This window comes from Atractosteus spatula, chromosome 2, assembly GCF_055471065.1.
Source record: "Atractosteus spatula isolate fAtrSpa1 chromosome 2, fAtrSpa1.hap1, whole genome shotgun sequence".
In the NCBI taxonomy this organism is placed as follows: Eukaryota; Metazoa; Chordata; class Actinopteri; order Semionotiformes; family Lepisosteidae; genus Atractosteus; species Atractosteus spatula.
This window is the reverse complement of record NC_142707.1, coordinates 47,273,978-47,291,330: the sequence shown is the minus strand read 5'-3', so window position 1 is coordinate 47,291,330 and position 17,353 is coordinate 47,273,978. Positions and strand designations below refer to the sequence as shown.

Below are 17,353 nucleotides of genomic sequence, written 5' to 3'. Positions count from 1 at the left end.
GATATTCATGCCCTAACAGAAACAGTGACCAGTCTGGCAAATCTTGGAGAACAGATTAGAGGCTATAATTAACAGTTAATGGCTTTTGTGGTGTAAGTTTTGAAACACAAATAGGGTTACATGGAGTGTAATGTGGGTTAACAAATGTTTAAAGGAATTTTGAGTTATTAATGTTACTTTCATCTTCAATTTCTATGCGATCTACATGAAGAGGTAAAGAAATGGAAGATCTCCTTGTCTGCATATCAATACACTTCTCTGGTGTAATGAAGATTTTTTGGGGGCATGCCCCTATGCAAGGACTGCAGAGTCTTTCTTCTTACAATTCAGTAACACCTGCCCGTAAATGCCGGCAGTGAATAAACTCACCCGGTAACATGTCACAATTTAGTCATTGCGAAATATATACAGTAGTACCATTCCCTTAAAAATATTTCTATTCTAACATGAGCAATACTATTACAATTGCTACGAAAAACTGAGACTGTTATTTTTACTTTATTTAAAAAATCAAATAGAGAGAAATAGTCAAACGTTTTCTAATGCTGATTGATACACTAACAGATTTTTTTTTTCAACTTAAAAGCAAAGAAGTCGGCCATCTTGGTGAAAACATGCAGTGAAATATTTAGTTGTATTGGTTTGTCTACAGTCATGCCTGCCTTTATATTGTCTTTATTTAACTACTCATTCATATTACTATTCATATCTATTTATATATACTGTACTGTATATATTTATATAAGTTATAGTATAAACTTAGCAACAGACAGTATTAAACCTGACTTCTTGTTATTATCATAACTTCTCATCTTAACATTCCATGCTACAGCTTTTTTAAGATCGGCACATAACAGTCCCATATTAGCGATGGTAGTCTATAGTTCTCTGTGTAGAGGCATATAATTAACAATGGAAACACATAAAGACTATAAAGCTATTACATTAATAAGCATCTCTGCGCATGATTAGTTGGAGATTATGACCGTGCAGCAGACACAAGGGCAGGAGTTGAAGATGCTTAAACCACTACAAGGGAGATATCCTCATCAATTATTTTGACGAAATGAATCCAGTAACCCCAGGCTGTACATTTCTTAAAAATACGAGCAGAATGTCACATAAATGAGGAGGTCATACAGAAGGGCTCTGAGCATTCATTCACTACCATTAAATGGTGTTAAGCCAATAAATGGATGAAGAAACATCTAATGTACATGTAATCTCTTTTGTTGTCTGTTTCTAGATTCAATTTATGAAAAAGCTTAATCAAAACCAAGATGTTTCCACTTTTCAATGGTTTAAAATTTGGGCCATCAATTAAGTTTTCTTCTCATGGCTCTGCAATTTGTATCACTTATTACTAAGTGCAGTAACTTTGATTACTAGTGCACATCCACTGAATAGGGATGATGGCTATACACCTTCTTCTAAACCATGAACTGTGAAGCCATTTCATTCTGTGAAAACCTCAGAGTCAAGACTGAACGACGGACTGACACAGTTCTCACTCAGCAGTGTGAGCTCACAGGGCCAGAGGGGTCACTACAAGACAGCAAACCCAGCCAGCTCCCATCCATTCCACAGACATCACATGACATCACACACTGGGGAATCCTGGACAATGTGTCAGCATGGACAGGGGTGTGTGGACCATATGGTTCAACCTGTGCTCTGTTGGTTTGGCCCCTTTGTATTTTCAACAACTCTTTGCTCATTTAGAAAATATATAAGAACAAATTTCAGATTTACTACTGGTCAAACTTGCTTTATCCAGCTTGTGTACCTTTTTCTAGCCACACATTAGAGCATAAGGAAATCTCAGTACATGCTTTATCACATACTTTACTACAACAATGGAAACATACTGCACTGTACACTTTTTTAAAGATTCCATATCTTTCTGTAAGCTATTACAATACCCCTGCTAACATCGTACTAAAAAGAAAACTTTTTAGAACGTTTGTAAGACAGACAAAGAGTTAGGTCCAGTCCTGAAGTTTACGTAGCAAATAATTATGTAAATAAATTGATCCAGATTCTGTTGTAAGGAATCTGTGTGAATTTTATCTCAGTAATGATAATGAAACAATCAACTATCAACTTTGTAGCTAAATCCGAATAAAGAAAGTTAGTATTTTAAACATCACTTTTGAGTCTATGCTTGTTAATAATCAAAGCAGTGTGCTTTCATCTGCTGCACCTTCAAATGAGCAGCGTCTTTCTTAAGACACTCTTAGGTTTTTCCCTGATTTCACTCTAGTTATCTGTTTCTACAAAGCAGATAGATATGTATAAATGTTGGGGTCTGGTAATACAAGGAGAATGAAAACAAGACGGCATATTGTTGTTCATGAACAAAGACATTTTTGATAGAGCACATGGTTTCCAGTCTGTGTTACAGAATAACCATGACCCTGTCTGGACTGTCTAATACCCTATACTGTAAAACACTTTCGCTTTATAGTTTAAGAAGTGGTCAAAGAGCATAAGCCAAATTACATTTAAGGATGCTCTTTGTGTTCAGGAATAAACATGACCATACTGTATATGGACTCAATGAGAAGCTATTATTTTGCATTCAGCCTTCAGGAGAGGTGAAATTATCTTGCCTGTGGTCTCTGATCTTTAAAGTCAAATACAAAAAACAGCTCACAACTCTTTACAAAATGCACATGGGCTACCAAGTCACAAATGTCTATGATATTTGGTTTCAGAGAACAACATTTTAGAAAATATTTCAATATGGCGGCCAAAATCTCTTTATCTGCTGGGGTAGCTTGTGCTCTGACACACCTTCCCATAAGACTCGTACAATACCGCCAAACATCATGGGTTTTCCCTTGTGGTTTGTTTTCAAGTGCATTTGACTACTGCTGAAATAAAATAAGAATAACAAATCCCAGCACATTTGTTGCTTAAACTGCTTATAAAGACAACCACTGAATAGGATAATAACACTAAAACAAAACATAAAAGTTTAATTAAATCTAATTGGAAACAACTGAACAACTGAGCATCAACCTTCCATGACATTATAGATTGTTTTGATTTCAATGTCACTATCATTTTAATCTTTAAACATGTCATGATAGTTTTTCATACTGTATAGGAAGGTGATGTTTAATAATACTTATATTAGGTAGGTGATTTAAATGATTTTAGTAATTCATTCCAAAAGATACAGTAAAGAAATGATGATTAAATACACTTCAATTTAAAGATGTAATTTAATGGTGAATATTGTTTTACTTCTGTATATTAAAGTTCTGTTTGTTGTGCTTTTAGGTTTTCAGGTACTGAAAAATCATTCCTTAATTTCTACCATACCCTCTTTTTCAGTATGAACCATTACTGTACATTACTCAGCAATCTTAAATTACTGTTTAAACTTCCAGAGAGTTTTTGCATAATGAAATTCATATCTTCTAAAAATCGGCTAAACTGTAGACAATTACTTTCAATTGACAGTGAACCAGAGGCCAAAGCAACAAATACAATCAGGGATCTATTTCTCAGCTGCGGTAGAACATGCCATGCCTCTGTTTATAATGAAATGTCACTTCCATGTGTGAGTGATGATATGAACTCAACCTAAAACCTCAGTTAATCAATCATGTGAAATGAACAGCTGCAGTTTACCTATATAAACAGTGATCAGTGAGGTGGAAACACTATCCAGCCTCACCTTTCTCTCTTGAAAAGTGTACTGATGTTTGAAGACCAAAGAAAAAATTCTGTTGCATTTTTTCTGCAATGCTGTAATTATAAATGGATGGCTGTAACACAAGCAACTGAAGGCATAAATGAATATTAAATGCATACTAGTCTTTTGTGGCAATCAACAACTTCTCTCTTAATGCTCTACAGTATACAGTATGTTTTGCAATTACTTTCAATTTATATACAACAGTCTGTTTAACATAACAAACATAAGAAAAAGAGTGCAAAAAGTTTATACACAGTACATCTTCTTTAGTCACCCATAGTGGTCATTGAAATACAGTACAATGCTTGGTACAGTATGCTGTGATTCAAAAAATGTAATTTAAAGTGATTAGTTTCCTGATTGAATTCATTTAAAAGAATGAAAGATTATGAGAAGAGGAGAGAAAAGCTTCAGAGTTCCTTCATTATTTCCACGTGTCCATGAGGAGAGTATCTACAGTATATTCAGCAGCATTCTCCAGTGAGGAGTCTTCTTGCACATGGCACCTCCTCTGATGACAGACTCTATTCCACTCTTGAAATCTGCCAGAATCTAGACTTGGAGCAATACTGGTTTGCAATGCACACAATACTTTCCCCTATTGAAAAGAACAAACCTAATACAGAAACTGTAGCATTAAATGCACATTTAATGAAACATACTGTGATTTACCTGCAGCATTCTTCTCTTATGAATGTATTGTGGAATACTGCCATTACGGAAACCAAGAAATGGATAACATCATCTTTGGTATTGTAGTTCGGCAATGTAAAAGTCCTCTAAATTTTAGTAAGCAATTACTGATTCTTGTAAGTCAGTTTTTTTTTTCTGTTGATGTAAATAGTTAACCACTTAAGCATGACAAGGCATACGGTGTAGGAGTTGCTATTCAAATTGGAAATAAAGCAAACCAGAACTCCTCCCCTGATTGTTATATTCTGTCCCTTCAAATTGGTAAAATAAATAACTTAGTGAGTTTTCACAAGAAAGAGGCAGACAGGCTGAAAGGACATCAAAGGTGAAGAAATAGTATTTTCATTCCCTCATTGCATTACCTTGTTCTACAGGTCTTCACTTACGGTAAACATGAAAATGACCAGAGAAAAAAAATCTGTATTTTCTTTTATAATTTTTACTTATAATTTATAAATACGATTTGCCTTTTTCTGTTTCTTGTTATTAATTAAGAAAAAAAGATGCTGCTTTTCTTTGAAAGGAATAAAAATGAGCAGCTGTCACTTAGTCACTTTGTCAAAAGGGGGCATATTTTGTGTGTGACTGCTGACATATGTCAATTTTATTCCACCACATTAAAACCTGAGATTTACAGTTGTGTAAGTGTGCAAGAAGGACCCTTACAGACTAGCATTCAGCGCTGCTAGGCTCTTCACTCGGTTGACAGTTGCTGTGAAACAGTCATTAAAATGCTTCAAGAAGAGACTCATCAGCAGATACCCCAAGGTGAGACCGAGAAAGCCAAGGAAATGAAAGCAAATTTAATATGTTAACTAAATTCAGGGTAAAGAAAAGCACATAAGGTATTGTTTGAAGAACTGGCCTTATAATTGAGTTATTATATGCTGGCTTTTTGTCTTATTATGCAGTTTTTTATGTTTTATTGTGAGCAAAAGCACAAACGTATATTTTTCACTACAATATGTTACATAGTGGGAAATAACAACAACCACACAATCTACTGTATATTGAAAGTCCTAAATGAATGACAATTTAAAAAAAAGATATGATCTGAAAACACAGATGTTCACTACATTGAAGTTTTTATTTGATGCACTTTATCATAATGAGCTGTAAGCATCTTGCAAAAGTTTCATAGGAATACATGAATCCGTACTTTGTTAAGGTAATGTCTGCTTACCTAATAATAATGTTTATAGTTTTGTACTGTTACTGTACATAAAGTTACACACTTTACATGTGCATCGGTAAAGATCTAAAGCTAGCAGTTTTTCAGAAAATTTAAGAGAAACCACTTAAAACTACTCAATAGAAATTAAAATGTTAAAAAAAATTAAAATCTTCTCGGAGGATTTTAAACGAATGAGTTCTTTTCTATTTGTTGCAGAATATTCTTATCCTGCTGATACATGGAAAATTGGTCAGTGTAAATGTTATGAGAATAGACAAGCCTGGTTTCCTCTTTGACCCTTGGCATATCTTAAATGAAACTAGAAAATCAAAAAGTAAAAAGCTTTGGAGAAAATATAGCCACTATAATGACATTACTGTCCATGTCAGGAAAATTAGCTACATCTAAGTCCATAATCTTTTATGAGGTTTAGCACTGATTTGTTAATAACATTTTGCTATGTTTAATGATAATAGTTTAAAATAATTGCTTAAAAACAGAATACTACTTTAAAGACTCTTTAAAGACTACTTAAAAACAGCCACAATTTACTACCAAAAATGATGTCCTCATTGTAAGCTAGATGCGATTTACCTACAAATCTTCTCCTTTCACTATAATTCATGTTTTGTTCAACCAAAGAAAAATAAACCAAGAACTGGTTTCCCAGGTGCTGTCTGTGGTAAGAAATGAAGGCCATGCAAAATGCACTTGGTAATGAGAGCAGACAGAAAAAGTAAGCCTAAGTAGACCAGACAATGTCATATTCTAAGTGTCGGGCACCAAAGATGAACACAGCTCGTGGCCCTACTATTTTTAACACTATTGCCCCTGATATAAAACTGTGCATAATTGTGATATTCTGGAGCTCCACTGGCACACAAAACGTCTCTTGCTGTGGCGTCCATCATTTCTTGCCAGTCTCGTCTATTAACAAGCACTATCATCCCATCTCAGGATGACAGCTGCAACACTTACTCCACTGCAATAAACAGCTAAATGAGGCGCACAGCAATTTCACATGTCACCAGGGCCCCCAGCACGACTGGCTGCACAGCTTGATGCATAAATTCATAAGGCTGTTGCATATGATGGAGTATGCCCGGCTGAGAGGTGATGGATAACAGGCTGGCTAAAAATGGCCATCACCTTGACTCTGTCAGGACATTCTTTTTCTCCAACCAGTACCATTAACTTTACCATGTTGAGAAACACCTTCTCAGCAACACATATTTCTCCCTCCATCTCCATCTACTTACAATGCTTCTTTAATGACTACAGTGCTACCTACAGTATTAAGCTACTGTATACACATAAACGCGTCTGTAATCAATGCTTTGGCCCACAGAACTCAATAAGGCGCAGACGTGCTCTAGAGTATGTTTCTCCCTGGAATTCATCCCAGCAGTGTGTTCAGCAAGTATGTTCAGTATTATCATCTTTGTAAACCTGGAGCCAAAGAGGGCTCCATCTCTTTGAGACTTTACGCAGAAGGTAACAGTATTGGCAGGGTCAGTTTGCGCAAGTTTGTGTGCATAAAAAACGAACACATTTTTTTATTGATAAAATGTTCCATTGGAATATTTTTGCAAACCTCTTGATCAGGTTACACATGTAGAACTGTCACTTCCCTTGAAATTATTATTTTTTAAATTATTTTTTCACCATGGAAGAAGAAAACAGATTCACAAATGTGCTATAGAAGAAGGAAAGGTCTGCTGTTTTAACCTACTGAAAGGGCACACACGTATTCTTTGCTCAACCTATTATTTAGGTCCTTGTGCACTTTCAAACCTGCCACGTTGACACTGTCTTGATGAGATCTGCAGTAGCTAAAGGACTCAGGTAAGCCACTCTCCTTTTTAAAGTCGCCCTGATGGACTTCATTAGCAGGTATTGTACACTTCAATTGTGACTAGAAGAAATAGATATACAAATATGAATATGACCACTATTGCAGCTAAATATATTTCTCCATACATTGTTCTTAGTTGTGAAGGACAGAAAATAGTTCATTAAAATATTATGTATATTTACTGAAATAATTTCCCAGGTTTGGCATAATAAAGGTCTTGTAATCTAATAACAAGTATAATCAATTTTAAATATAATGAAGGAACAAAAATGCAAGCAAAATCACAAATACAAATACTGTCATCACCAAATTCTTGTGGAAATAAAACATTTTAGATTAAATGTAAATTCTGTGAAATCTTACATGGTGTATGATTTTGCATTTGAGACATTATTTTAAAAATCTTAAAATACTGACTTTACCCAAAATGTATGTACTGTATATAGTGTACTATACGTAAAGCTACAATTATATTGATTTTAGGAATGAAAAACTCTTAACAAACATAATACCTGTACATAAAACTGAACATCTGTAAATAAAATTAAATGCAAAACTGCATTTCTATAATAGTCTCCTAAAGGATAAACATCTTGAGATGAAAGAAGATTACGCAGAACTAGAAATATGGTTCATGCCCCATCTTGCTTGTTTGTTAGTCTTACTTTATTAACTGATCCAAGAAGCTCAGCCAGCTATTTCTTGAAATATCCTGGGTTCAGTTTCATCATGGCTGCTCAAATAACCTGGATAAAGCTGTTTAAGAAACCCATGGCTTCTTCATAAAGTGCCTCTTGTTTCCAGTCTTGTACTTGCACTTTTCTATTGTACTTGTTCCGATTTCATTGCTGAGCTTTAAGCTGCAACTTTGGTTTACTTTTCCTTCTGTAACTTTCTGAAATATTTCAGGTTTCCCATCTCTGAGCAGTAGAATCCTACTTTAATGTGCGTGTGACAAAAACTGAACCGAATAACCAAACTGAGGCCTTGCTTATGCAGCGCATATTATTCCAGAGCATTCACACACTTATTCACCCAACTATAAAAGCTACAGCATTGCAGGGCTACCAAAAAAACGTACCCTATTCTCAAAACAAAGACTGGGTTTAGATTTTTCACAGAGCAACATTAGAGAACAATACCAAGCAAAAAAAAGTATTTTTTTAAATGTGAAGGAACAAGTCCTTCATTCTATTTTCCAATTGGTTCCTACTATGCTATGTGCTATAAAAAAAGATGCATCCGCTTCCCTCTTCCCAACAGCACACAAAGTGTCAAAGGTGGCACCTACTTTGCCTCCAGCACGAGGGCCAGGATCCCAGCAGCTATGGGCGCAGCGCTGGAGGTGCCTGTGAAGTGCGTGACGCAGCCCTCATCTACATTCGTGGCAGTCACCTGTGTAAGGGAAACACAAAGACAAACACAATTAATGAGGCAGTGCTTGGGATGCAACAGGCATTAATCTCTATCATAATGCCAAGCATATGCCCATGAAAAGTAAAGGAATCTCCAGATATCACAGAGAAAATATATTGGAACAAAAAGCCCAAGGCAATTAGCAATTGATATAGTTGTCATCATCAGTTCCTTGGGTACGATGCCTAGTTGTACTATGTTTTTTCCTACTTTTTGCTGACAGGAGAACACGATAATTTTGATTTCTTTGTTTTCTACTGTTGAACTTAAACATGTTAATTATACAACATATTCCTTTTCGTAATTAGTGCTATTATAGTGGACAGAAAGCATCAAGAAAAGCTGCTAATTCTTTCTTCCAGTGCCAGTACCTGGTGCTGCATGGGCTCAGTCATAAAAACAGTCACTACTAAAAATCTCGCTATTTGTAATTTGCCTTTTGCATTATGAAAAATTTGGAATTTCTTGTGGTAGTCCTTTTTATGTCTTATTGTACTTTAAAATGTTTTCCTGAGGTTATTTTAGAGTGTATGTACTGTAATCTGCCTGAGAATGCAACTTAAAAAAAAAGCACAGTAACTCTCTCTTAAGAGTAGGCCTGACAAAACCAGTTTGAGTGAAAACACTGCAGATTGTTGTAAAGTCATGTTTTGTTATTTCTCTGTTTTTTTGTGTATTTTTTCATCCTGTATACTGTACTTTCTATACAGTTAAGTAAATACATACAGTACTGTTAAACCCATTCTTTCCCCTGGGTCATGTGTGTACAGATCATCTAATACTTTGGGCTGTGTTCATGCAATTGCTCTATATTCAGAGTGATTAGCTGAATATCTTGAAAAATCATACAACGTCTCCATGATTGCCATGCTAGCCAATGCAGAAGCAGTAACTGTAATTCACCAGGTGTTTCTATGTTGCTTTTAACATGTTGGAAGGCCACTGCATCTATTGTCAGAAATAAACAATATGTCAGAACTAGCAAATAAGTCCTTTCTTAGAAGTGCCTATGGGCTATCAAATATTAGTTTGCTATCCTTTGTATAATATGTTAAAAAGCATATATGAGTGAAATCCTGTCCAGCCTTGTTTTCCTCAGAAAGGGTAAATTTTTTAAAGGATTTTCATATAGATTCCTACAGTACATGCATGATACAGTGCTATACAAACTAAAACATGTAAGAAGAGACTGAAGTTTTCCATTTACTTTCACCACATTGGCACATAGGTCTTTTATTTTCCCCTGTGTGCTGATTAAAACAGAGTAGGATTTATATCATTTAAAAAAAAATATTTGTATACATTTTGTAAAGGACTTTGTATGTTCTTCCTGTGTTCATGTGGGATTCCTTCAGGTGCCCCGGTTTACTCCCACAGCCCAAAGACATACTGCTACAGTACGTTAACTAGCTTCTGGGAAAACTGGCCCTGGTTTGAGTGTATGTGTGTTTGTCTGTCTGCCTAGCGATGGATTGGTTGTTCCTGTTGCTTGCAGAGTGAGACTCCAGCATCCCCTGTTACCCTATACTGGATAAAACAGTTAGAAAATGTATGGATGGATTTTGTACAGCATTACTGTGTTTATGAATTCAGCAATAATGTTGTTCTGTCCTAACACAGTAATTGAAGTTAAATTTTGCACACTATTATAGACGATAAATACTTGTGTTCTTAATTATCTCCTCAGCAATCCTCAGCAATGTATAGTAATTGAATTCCAGATCTTGAGATTCTGCAGCAAGAGCCACAACGCCCCACGACATGTCAGAGCATTAGCTATGGGATCACTGTATCCCATTCTGACATGGTGATCTAGAGGCAGACAGTTCCAGACAGAGCAATGCAAAGAATAGTGTCAGTCTAAATCCACTTGTGAGAATTAATCTCTTCAGGAATGCTAGGCGTCATCGTCATTGGGTTTTTTGTTTGGGTAGACTTGCTAGGTTTTGTGCAATCACAGAATACACGATAACAAAACATTTATCTTTTCATTTCACTACATCTGACAGTGATTTTGTTGCAATTCCAGCTTTCTTTGGTGAGACTTATCCAACAGTAAAGGCTGTCAGGTTGCACAGTTTGTTAATTGCTTTACAGGTTTGGCCAGAGGGCAGAGAGCTTATCAGTTTAATGCAATAACGTTCAGTTAATAAGCTTGTTTTCCCTTAATTACATTGTTTCAGTCTCAGAACTACCATACTTTATTTTAATTTTAGTTTGTCAAATCAGGAGGAAGGCAGTGTTGTAGTCTTCCTGATATGCTCTGTTAAATTAGTACAAAAGAGGGACAATTTGCATATCAGCTAGTTACATTTTCAGGTTGCAGGTATCACAGCCCTTTGTGGTGGTGCTGTGAGCTTTCAACAGGTGGAATACAAATTGTTAATTGTTATGCACTCAGTTGCTTTTAACAGATTTAAGCTGTTACATGGAAAACTGACTAGAAACACCACTGCTGTAAAGATTTTTACAAAGGTGTTTCTTGTACGTTTCAGCTGTTATCGTTGAAAAAATTGTATTTTCACATGGTCATTTCCATGTATCTAAAATGCCCAAACAGAGCTATAGTCAGGAGTTTAAAAAATATAGAATAATTTTAAAGGTATAAAAACAATCACATGCAATGATAAAAAATCAGACACAGAATTCAGTTCTAGCCAAAAAAGTCTTTAAGATGTTCCATTTTGGAAGCCTGCAAGTGGAGTGAATAAAGCATATACTGAGGCTACAAAGCCATATCTTTTAAGATCACTGTGTGACTGTAAAAGAAACCACTGAAAGTTTAACATCAGTCAGGAATTAGTGAAAACAAGCTCATACTGCAACATTTTCTGACAATGAACGAGTTGACCAAAAAACAATGGGCTTTCATGACATTCTTGATTATGGCATTCAAGGGGAGGTTTTACGGATTATTTATTGCTGGTAATGGTATTCTGATTGTTATTATGACTTTAAGTCGAGATATAGGCCCATTTATCTAATGGTGTGGTGTCTAACCACTGACTTTAAGCCACACTGGGAAGCGATCATAGACGAATATTATACTGGCTTACCCTATCAAATGAATGTGTCAAGAATTCAAGAACAGATACAGTACATCACACAATTTCCCAAGCCCACAATACAGTGGTAACACACACTACTGTCAAGTAATGACAAGTGAAAGAAGATCCCCATAGTACCAATACTTTAAACTGTGTTCCATACTCAAAGAGTGCCAGCATTGAAAATGTTTTGAATATACTGTATGGTATGTTAAAGCCCAGACAGACCTACCTGAATAAACTGGAAGACAGGCTGCTTCCATAAAGAACTGAAAAGCTTCAGACACAATATGAGAATGCAGTTTGAACTACTGTATGTTAGAAGAGTCCTGACACATTGCATCCTGTTTCAATATATCATGGGCAGATGTCAAAGTTAAGCCTGGACATATTGTAAATATATATATATGTCTTAAAATTAATTATGGACTATGTGAAAACAGAACTACATGACACTTAGATCTTTTATAACAATATGTTTTGGTTTTCTCATTTAATTCAACATTAGAAGTAGGACCTGTATATGAACGTCTAGGTCTTGCCTGAAGATGTACTGTACCATAGTCCTGGCTAGCTGTGACAATATAACCCTCCAAAATCCTTGGTTTGGTCTTTTTTCTTTTTGTATTTTTGTTTAGTATGAAAAAGCAATTATTATACATTTTACAATTATTAACCACCATCGTTAAAATGATGCAATATCCCTTACTATCAGTTTAATTTGGTAACATACAAAATTCAATTACATGCGTTTATACTGTTCAGCTGCTGTTGTGTTTATTTAATGTTGGGCAGTGAACGCACCCGTGTATCTGTGGAGGGAGTCAATCCTACCAACATTTTCTGGTACCTTAAAATGTCCATTTAATTTTTGAAGATGTACAGTAATATTTAACCATCTCCACGGCACCTCCATGGGGCCAGAACAAATCTCTGGCATCATTATAATATATGATTAAGTTAATATGTTGTTCGCGCACATTGACCACAGGTTGATGCTCCTCAGCAGAGGGTGAAGGTGGTCTCCTCCTACTTGTAAAGTGTTATGAGATTCATCTTTATTCTCAACAATAAAGTCTCGGCTGATGCCTGCCTCCAAGGATGCGTAACAGAGTTGCTCTTAGAAAGCAGCATGCAACATGAATAATAAAGTACAAGTGTTCATGGGGTTTCATAGTGCATCAGCCAATATACAGATGTGGCGGCATCAAGTCTTAATAATAACAATGTGCTGCAGCTTACCAGTGGAAGACTTCCTTCATTGGTGGCACCAGTTAAGGTGACGGCCATTACTGCTGGACAAGGCTCACCGAAGTAAGCTGGGAGACCGCTGTGTGTAATAGCTCCGATGGCAATAGTGTAGATACTGTTTACATAACCATCTGCTCCACAGTGATCATCTACCAGCCCACCATTTCCAGAAGCCCACACAAAGATGCTGCCTTTTCCTTTCCGGCCCTGCATATGGACAGCAACAGAGGGTGTTCAGAGAGTTCTGTTCTTTTCACAATGTTTAAGAATGTTATGTGTCTCAATTCTGGCTGCTTTCTAAGACAAAACAGTTTAAGTGCAAATGAGCCAAAAGCCTGTCGGGTTTAATTCAGTTGTCCTGATCATTATCTTACGTACAATACAACTGTGTATAAAACCAGTCTTTTTGTATTAAATTTCAATATACAACGTATTCTGTATCCATCTAGTGTTTAACAGCTCTTAGTTACAATATACTGTATGCAGAAAAGAATAATGTGTTCGTAATTATCACGATACAATGTGCAAAATGATGCATGGCTCCTTCAGAATAAGTGTGTTTTTAACCTTAGTTCTTAGAAACAGTGCACTGAGATTAAAAAGTGATTGAACACTACATATTAAATGAAATGTTTAATTGCCTTTTGTGCACCAATTCGCAAAGCCTTTTCGGTGAGTTTTCCTGGACCGGCCATCTCTTTGCCATTGTCCCTTGGCCCCCAGCAGCAGGAGTAAATGTCAATGAAGTCGTTGTTGTAAGTAAGGGATGTAGCTTCCATAGAATCAGTCACAGCTCCGTCCAGCAACCGGATGCCTTGGAAAAATGATTAAACTTTAGTCTGCATTAACTTTTAAATTCTCTATAAAAACATGCGGAAAGCAAGCCATCACCACCTTTGAAATGGAGCAGGTGGGTGATTTGTAATTGAGAATCAATGACAAAGAAATAGTTTAATTGTGCCTGAAATGAGCCAGGACTGATGTAATGTGCAAAATGCAGGGCTCTCTGTTTTTGAACAACTTTGTAATTTGTTTTGTTTTTTTTTTAGCAAAAAGAAAAAGCAAAATCATAAGAATAAGAAAAAAAGGAAATACACAAAAATAAACCACATATGGGATATTGAAGGTAAGGGAAAAAATGGAGAGAAGACCTCCTTTTGATAAAGAGATAATCCTCTATTCATGTTCTTAAAATAGATCGGAAACAGTCTTTCCCAGGCATTTCTCTCTTATATATCTGCTGTAATTTGAAAATAAATAGATCACAACGTGTGATCAGTTAATGACAATGCTCAATGAAACAAATAAAATTGGAAACTCATCACTGAAGTAAATTACATAAATTATAGTTAAAAACTGTAGTTAATACATAATACACACCAGCACGTAAGGCATACCAATTTAAAAAATACATACATTAACTAAATTCCATTTTTTTTTCCAAAAAAAGACTGTTATGATTTGCAAAGATTTTAAGCATCAATTTGGAAGTTCAGTGACACAGTAGGTGTTCTTCACTGGTGTGCCAGGTGTTTGTCTCTTTAGCAGAACAGAACACCAGAAAGAAAATCCTTGTGATGTTATCCCTGATAGTCTAAATACCTTTTGGATTCTCCAATATCATTTGTACTACAGAGGTTTATATGAAAAAGGGAAGAAAAAATATTCAAAACCACTGGATAAAGCACAGTGAAAAGATTTTCCATAAAGTGACAAAACTACAGTACAGGTAACATTCAGGGATATACTGTATAGGAAATAACAATTGTCATTATTGGGCCATAGAACATGCCTAAAGCAGTGACATTTGTCACCATTCACAGTGTAAACGGCAGTCTGACATCACTGTATGGCACATACGCATCTGTTTCAATGGTTAAGTTCTTTTCACCGGAGTTTGGCTTGGAAAGTGTTAGTGATGATCTACTTCAGCAGCAGCAGTGACAGGAACAAACACAGACATGTCTAGGAGTTTATGTAGAAGTGTTAGTGTGTGCGAAAAGAAGGGTAATCAGAATTTCAGCTCCTTGAAAAACGCAACACAAATCTGCAAAAAGATTTGGTCCAATCATACAGTGTGTACGTTTTATGTCTGATGTTGTATCATGGCTACCACTTACTGTACATGCCATCCTTTCAAGAATGTATCTCTTAGCCATAGCAGCTCAGAAATATACAGTACCACAGGAAATAAGTGCGCTTTTTAAGGAAAAGATGGCAAAGAAGAAGAATATGCCGTGGCTCCGATATGTATTTACAGGCATAGTCTGGCCAAAAGCAACAGGACAGTTATTTTCGTACTTCAGTGTCTTCGGGTCTACACGCCACATTATACTGTACATTAGGTGGGCTGAACACACATTTTTAAATCAACATGCAAATGGTTTTCAAAACTGCTGCAAAAACGGACAGTCACAATCGATTCATTACTGTGACTCACCTCCAATTCTGGCATTATATGCAATGCCAACACCGCAGAAAGAATTATTTGCCTCCATTGCCACTTCACCTGCACATCGTGTTCCATGTCTTTGGGGGAAAAGAGAACAACTTATACAGAAGCTGCAATCAATATCACATTTTCAAATTAATTAGAGTAAATAATATTACTACTGATGCTATAATACATATTTAAAAAAAATGAAGTAAATCCAAAAAGGTTTTACTACATTGAGAAAAGCTTCCACATTTAAATCTGCACCTTTTCCTTGATTAGAATATTGTCTTAGGAGCTTTGAAATTCTGAAATTGTCATATTGCAGTCAGCACTAAAGACAATAGAAGCAGGATGTTGCTTTTTATGTCTGTCAATATTTTGTTGTAAATTTTATGTCATTTGTATGAGTTAGAAGATTTCTACACTACAAAGCATTAAAATGAAGCGACTCTAATTAATTTCAATCTAACTTAACTATTCTAAAGACATATTACTCAAAATTTTGAAGCAGGCCCTTCATATATAAGGCAATCAAAATACTAGTACAAATAAAATAAAACAACTGTTAATATCACAATACAGTAACAAGGAATACACCTGTTTCTAGAATATCAAATGCAAGGCACATTGGGGTTTTTTTCAAAGCAAGGCACTTAAGGCAATTTACAACAGTGTTAAATAACATGCAAAACTACATAATTATTTTAAATGTTCTCATACAACAATATGTCCATAAAAACATTGCATAAACCTTTGCAGTATAATCAAAATCACTGGTGCAAATAAGAATTAGAGTGGTACTGTGGTACACTGAGGCATAATATCTTACGCATCAGATCATCTGTGGTATTTTCATGACGTATCCTTAGTCAGAGATGAAAGCAATCTCTGAGCAACAGGGTGACTTATTGAAGTGCCTTCCAAAAGCATATGCTATTTTAATTAAGTAAATGCAAAAATAAGTTATGTCCTAGTTTTTACACACACACACACATTTTGATAAAATGTATGTTGCTACAGTACATGCATGTCAAATCAATCCCCAAAAGCAGTTGTATAAATTCCCATCCCAAGTAGTTAATCTGATGATTACCCATTGTTTGAGTCCCTCAATGGCATGGGATCATGGGATAAACCATGAGCACCGCGGAGATCAAAACTGGCAAACAGCTCCTGAAATAAAACAAAACAAATACTTGTTACAATTATCTGCACTAGTACTTTGGTGTTCCTCAGTACTGTCAGTGACCAACGTACAGGCAAACACCAATTTCATTGAAATAAAAGAAATCTCTGCGTGAGAATTTTTTTTTTTAATCATTCCACCCTATGCTGTGGGTGGAGTGCTTTGAAAAAACACTCTACATTAAGAACATGGGACATCATTCACTGCACATATCAGCTGTTATAACTAATACAGTATACAGTACATCTTCTACTGGCCTAAGGCAACTTAAACACGAATCCATCAGTGCACATAATAATCATGAATGTTAATCAGTATAAAAGGGTATTAACATTTTTCTACTTAGCTTAAGATAAAACATCTGCTACAGGAAATTTACAATTTAGCAATAGATAAAACATTAGCTACAAGACTATCTTTTAGTATATCTGAAGGGTGACTGATAATATTGTGATGCTTAGCCATTAGCTCTTGTGCAAAATCTGTACAGCAGCTCTTAAAGAACAACTTTCTAGTGTCAATGCCATGCATCATTTTAATTTAGGTAAAGGCATTTTTTAACAAATGTTTAATTATTCAAATAAC

The 17,353-nt window shown here is 35.6% G+C and overlaps 1 protein-coding gene across 1 annotated transcript in view; it reads right to left on the bottom strand.

Moving 5' to 3' along the window:
• The window catches only part of LOC148839769 (PC3-like endoprotease variant B), a 341,720-nt gene that overhangs the window by 100,643 nt on the left and 223,724 nt on the right, over positions 1 to 17,353 (bottom strand). Inside the window, exons 8-12 of the mRNA XM_088938784.1 lie at positions 16,676 to 16,755; positions 15,586 to 15,674; positions 13,787 to 13,959; positions 13,137 to 13,352; positions 8,723 to 8,826 (exon numbers count right to left, since the gene is read on the bottom strand). Coding sequence (XP_088794910.1) covers positions 8,723 to 8,826; positions 13,137 to 13,352; positions 13,787 to 13,959; positions 15,586 to 15,674; positions 16,676 to 16,755 — 662 coding nt within the window. The remainder of the gene's footprint in view (positions 1 to 8,722; positions 8,827 to 13,136; positions 13,353 to 13,786; positions 13,960 to 15,585; positions 15,675 to 16,675; positions 16,756 to 17,353) is intronic.